The sequence below is a fragment of the Ranitomeya imitator genome, chromosome 1 (assembly GCF_032444005.1).
Source record: "Ranitomeya imitator isolate aRanImi1 chromosome 1, aRanImi1.pri, whole genome shotgun sequence".
Classification (NCBI taxonomy): domain Eukaryota; kingdom Metazoa; phylum Chordata; class Amphibia; order Anura; family Dendrobatidae; genus Ranitomeya; species Ranitomeya imitator.
The window spans coordinates 904,631,738-904,637,737 of NC_091282.1; the positions used below are offsets into that span (position 1 = coordinate 904,631,738).

General features: G+C 46.8%; 1 protein-coding gene across 1 annotated transcript in view; it reads right to left on the minus strand.

The window, feature by feature from the left end:
* SCARB2 (scavenger receptor class B member 2) overlaps window positions 1-4,793 on the minus strand; it is a 113,780-nt gene extending 108,987 nt beyond the window's left edge. The window contains exon 1 of the mRNA XM_069743394.1: window positions 4,232-4,793. Coding sequence (XP_069599495.1) covers window positions 4,232-4,348 — 117 coding nt within the window. The 5' untranslated portion in view covers window positions 4,349-4,793. The remainder of the gene's footprint in view (window positions 1-4,231) is intronic.
* Between the last annotated feature and the right edge of the window lie 1,207 nt (window positions 4,794-6,000).

The window sequence follows — 6,000 nt, forward strand, 5'->3', positions numbered from 1 at the left end:
TTTTTTTATTCTTTTACATGAATATGGATCCCAGGGCCTGAAGGAGAGTCTCCTCTCCTTTAGATCCTGGGAACCATACAGGACCGCTCCCTGCACATGCCGTAACCGGCGTATAAGACGACCCCCGACTTTTGAGATGATTTGCAGGGGTTAAAAAGTCATCTTATACACCGGAAAATACAGTACGTTACAGATTACAAAATAAAATAGGATTAACGTTGAAAAGAGAACTTACAGGTTATGTCATGGTACCATCTTGGCTGGCCTGTGGCTTAGGAGGATAAATACTTCCAGATGCATGGAACAGCTTTGCCAAGCTGTGTTAGATCGCTTCCCGGCCAAGACAGAAGGCTGGTCTAAGAGTTTAGTGACTTATACTTCTGAGCTTGTGACATCACTAAAGGGCTGGTTAATGATATGCACTGATCGGACAGTTCTTTACGTTATTCCAAGGTCTCAGACAAAGGCATTCCTGAATGAGAGGGGAGGGACAACGGGTGGCTTTGCCGGATTGGTCATCTGCAGTTTAAAGCCACACCCTGCCCACCATTAGTATCAGGTTGCCCAGTCTCTATCATAGGCTTTGCTTCGGGTAGGAGTGAAGCTGAGGGAGGGGGGAGGGGGAGGGAGAGCAAGGGGTCGCAGCTGCATTGTGAGTGTGTGTGTGTGTAGTTCTCCATGTCCTTCTGAAACCACATTCACAGTATGACATTTTTTGGCATTATCGTGACAGCAGCACAGGGCCATATAAATTCTTCAATGAAGCTGGCATACTCATCTTACATTACGGCTGTATGGTGGGAGGAGGGAGAAAGAGTGGCTTAGAATTCCAGCCTTGTGCTGGCAGGCAGAGGAAATTGCAGCTCAGAGCTCTGTATGTGTAATTGAAGTAATTAGGACTTCTTCCTATTTCCTGATATATGCACTGTGGTATCAGTGGCCCAAAGGCATTTAACCCCTTCAAAACATCAGTTACTTATTCAAATCTAAGAAAATGGGCTGTTTGCCCACTTTGATGCCAGTTCTGGTGGCCAGAACCCATTTGGGCCAGGCTGAAGGGACCTGGGTTTGATGCAGGGCATCACTTTCTGTGAATTTTAAGTGTCAGATCAGTGGCCCAAAGGCATTTAACCCCTTAAAAACATCAGTTACTTATTCAAATCTGAGAAAATGGGCTGTTTGCCCACTTTAATGCCAGTTCTGGTGCCCAGAACCCATTTGGGCCAGGCTGGAGGGATGTGGATTTGATGCAGGGCATCACTATCTCTATATTTTATGTGTCAGATCAGTGGCCCAAAGGCATTTAACCCCTTAAAAACATCAGTTACTTATTCAAATCTGAGAAAATGGGCTGTTTGCCCTCTTTAATGCCAGTTCTGATGCCCAGAACCCATTTGGGCCAGGGTGGAGGGACCTGGGTTTGATGCAGGGCATCACTATCTGTGTATTTTAAGTGTCGTATCAGTGGCCCAAAGGCATTTAACCCCTTAAAAACATCAGTTACTTATTCAAATCTGTGAAAATGGGCTGCCCATTTGGGCCAGGCTAGAAATAACTGGTTTGGATGTGGGGCGCCCTGTTCTATATGTCTGCAGTGTTAGATCAGTGGCCCAAAGGCATTTAACCCTTTCTTCAGCACTCTTTGGTGGCCACTTTGATGCCCATTTTTGTGCCAGTTTTATTGTTTTTGTTGCCGTTTTTAAGTGTATTCACATCAGGGCTCCTCACTGCATTGTCTTTTATTATTGTGATGATCATTTTTTGTTGTTAAACCTATAAAAAACAGAAAAGAAAAAATTGCCGAATAAGAAACCGACGAATTAGAAACCAACTTCAGCTCCGAATAAGAAACTGAACGAATAAGAAACCAACTTCAGCCTCGTCCAAACTTCACTGTTAGTGTAGTGTTTTGGGGGTGATATGCAATGTCATTTGGCTTCCAAACACGATGTGTATTATGGCATCCAAAGAGTTCAATTTTGGTCTCATGTGACCAGACTATTTTCTCTCAGTATTTCATAGGCTTATCTAAATGTTGTTGAGCAAACTTTAAACGAGTTTGAAGATGCCTTTTGTTCAGCAATGGAGTCTTGCGTGGTCAGCATGCAAACAGGCCATGGGGTAGAGTGTATTACTTAAAAATAAATCTCACTTCCCGTGAATGCACTCGCGGTCCTGGTGCTTGCGTGCGGCTGTTGTGACACGTGATGACTGCACCCAATCAACGCTGATGTCCCTGTCCCCGCCTTCGGACAAATCGAACATGAAAAGGAAGCATATGATCCCAGGCTTCCTCTTCCTGCTCAATTCACAAGAGGAGGCAGAGATAGTGACGCCAGCGCTGATTAGGTGCCGGCGTCACGTGTCATAATAACAGCATGGGAGTCTCGGGACACGGAGTGCCAACACCACGGGAATGGCGCTAGCCCGGGACGTGAGTAGAAGCTTTATTTTGGGGTTGGGGCAAAGCAAGGGGTATGAGAAGAAGTTATTCAAGTAGTGGACAACTTCTTTAAAGGGAACCTGTCAGCAGGATTGTGCACAGTACCTACAGACAGTATCAGGTCGGTGCCGTTATACTGATTACAATGATACCTTGGTTGATGAAATCCGTCTTGTGGTTGTTGTTTAATCTTTATTTTGAGTTTTCAGATAATGAGATTCTCGTGCTCCGGGGCGGACTGTGGTTTGAAAAAAAAAATATTCACATTCAGCCTGCGCTGTGGCATGATGCGGGGGATAATATGCATATTTTAATTTTATTTAGACATATAGCTTTGTTTAGCAAATAAAAACAAAACAACTTCAAACAAAATGGAGTCGACGGCCACGCCATTTTGTCAGGAAAAAAAATTATGCTTTATCAAGATGGAGCCTGCACAGTAGCATCTATAGGAGTGCGACAGATAATATAGTGCATTTTGTTTAAGATTTTTTTTCTTTTTCAAACAAAACTATATGTCTACATAAACTGAAAATATGCATATTAGTCCCCGTATCATGCTACACCGCAGGTGCCGCCTGCCTGACGAATGTGATTTTTTTTTTTTTCAAACCATATTATATTCAGTTTGTAAAATAGGGGGCAGGTCAGTGAGGGATCAGTGACCTGTGGGAAGCCATACTGATGAATATCTAATCAGAGCACCTCCTGAAGCCCCCGGCCCACAAGCCGTCCCGGAGCGCGAGCATATTAACTGAAAATAATAATAAATAATAATAATTTTTATTTATATAGCGCCAACATATTCCGCAGCGCTTTACAAATTATAGAGGGGACTTGTACAGACAATAGACATTACAGCATAACAGAAATACAGTTCAAAACAGATACCAGGAGGAGTGAGGGCCCTGCTCGCAAGCTTACAAACTATGGGGAACTATGGGGAAAATAAAGATTAAACAACAACCACAAGACGGATTTCACCAACCAAGATATCATTGTAATCAGTATAACGCCGCCGACCTGACACTGCCTGTAGGTTACTGTGCACAATCTTGCTGACGGGTTCCCTTTAAGTCAGTATGTCAATTTTTACTATCAGTGTTTCATCAGTGATTGTCACTGCTGAAAAAAAATAAATGCCAGCGCTTCTCCTATTCATTACAATGCTAATCACAGATAGCGCAGTGCACTGATGGCATCTTCACAAACCTGTGGATTTTTATAAATAATTTTGATCTGATACAAAAACGGATCTGTCTCAGTGATTTTACTGATGACCACTCAATCCGTAAAAAAAACTTTACAGACATGTGAACAGGCCCATAGACTATAATGGGTACGTGTTCTATCAGTGAAGGACACGGATAGAACCGTACGAGACCCCTGGATGCCGGACTGAGGCCAAAATGACAGCAAGCAGGAATCTTGTAAGTTGTAAAAAAAAAACTGTTACAGAAGAAACTATAAAATAAAACTACATTCCTTTACGCTTACTTACTAAAACTGGAACACCCCTGTAATTTCCCTTTTCTAGCACTGAACACTTCATCAATATTAGGCCCCAATTCATTATTTTACCTGGATTTTTCTGGGTTCTTTGGTCGCCCTTATGGGCCAGGTTAGTAGGGGTGCAGATGGTATGGGTTTTGGTGTATAAATGCCCAGGATGGACACTGGCAACTCTACAACTACCACTGGCACATGTGTATGGGAAGCAGCCCTAGTAAGAATAACTGGAATAAAGCCATTATTCTATAGGTGGCCATGGACGCCGCAGACACTGACCTTCTTCACCTCAGTCTCCACCATGTCCATGAAGGTGTGCGCCACCAGCAGCACGATACTAATGATGAGCAGCAGCAGAGACAGGGCCCCGCAGGAGTACATGACCCTGCGCCACATAGCGAGCGAGCACAGGACCGATACCCAGTAATGGCAGAGGAGCCGCGAACACTGACTCCCAGCAAGCTGCTGTCTGCTGTTTACAGGCTCCTGGCGACGCCTCACACCGCAGCGACCGCCCAGCTCGGTGTAACGTGGGGTCAGGGCGCTTCGCCTTCATTCTCCAGCTGTGAGTGTCGTCTCCCACCCTGAGGGCTCAGTGTCTCCCATCCCCATGTCGCGAGACAATGACGACTCAGCCTAGACAGAAAGCTGGCCGGGCGGCGGGCTTTCTCGTGCTACAGACAGATATGGGTCACTAGTGAAGTACTAGAAATCTCCCTACAAGCAGCCAGTGTCACCCTGGTGTCAGTCAGTGCCCCCAATGTCTGCCCTAGCGTCAATAACAGCCCCACCATCACTGCCAGTTTTTGTGCCCTCACTAAGGTGCATGCCCACACCCGTCAGTCCCAGCACAAACCCACCCACCAAGCTAAACTGTACCCAAGTGCAAGCCCCCCACCTTCCCCCATGGTGGGTCAGAATGGCAGCACTATGTCATGCACAGCTGTGCCCCCTATTACCAGCCACAATACCTCCACTGGGTCCCAGCACAAACCCACCAAGCTAAACTGTACCCAAGTGCAAGCCCCCCACCTTCCCCCATGGTGGGTCAGAATGGCAGCACTATGTCATTCACAGCTGTGCCCCCTATTACCAGCCAGAATACCTCCACTGGGTCCCAGCACAAACCCACCCACCAAGCTAAACTGTACCCAAGTGCAAGCCCCCCATCTCCCATGGTGGGTCAGAATGGCAGCACTATGTCATGCACAGCTGTGCCCCCTATTACTAGCCAGAATAACTCCACTGGGTCCCAGCACAAACCCACCAAGCTAAACTGTACCCAAGTGCAAGCCCCCCCATCTCCCATGGTGGGTCAGAATGGCAGCACTATGTCATGCACAGCTGTGCCCCCTATTACCAGCCAGAATACCTCCACTGGGTCCCAGCACAAACCCACCAAGCTAAACTGTACCCAAGTGCAAGCCCCCCATCTACCATGGTGGGTCAGAATGGCAGCACTATGTCATGCACAGCTGTGCCCCCTATTACTAGCCAGAATAACTCCACTGGGTCCCAGCACAAACCCACCAAGCTAAACTGTACCCAAGTGCAAGCCCCCCCATCTCCCATGGTGGGTCAGACTGGCAGCACTATGTCATGCGCAGCAGTGCCCCCTATTACCAGCCAGAATACCTCCACTGGGTCCCAGCGCAAACCCACCAAGTTAAACTGTACCCAAGTGCAAGCCCCCCATCTCCCATGATGGGTCAGAATGGCAGCTGTTGTGAATTCCGCTCTTGGGCTCCCTCCGGTGGTTGTAAGTGGCACTTTTGTGAGTTCTGCTCTTGGGCTCCCTCCGGTGGTTTTAAGTGGTATGGCTGCTCCTTGGATTTAGCAGTCAGCAGCTGCTTCCACTGATTGTCTATTCTGCTCGGCTGTTTAGCCTTCCTCTTTCCTTAAGCTTGCCACTTGTCAATGGCTCCTGGTTGGATTCACATCTCTTTGGATTTCCCTGTTATCCTGACCAGTTCAGCAAAGCTAAGTCCTTGCTTGCTCTTTTCTGTCCACAGGTTGTGGACTTATCCGTTCTGTGCTTTCTATGTTTG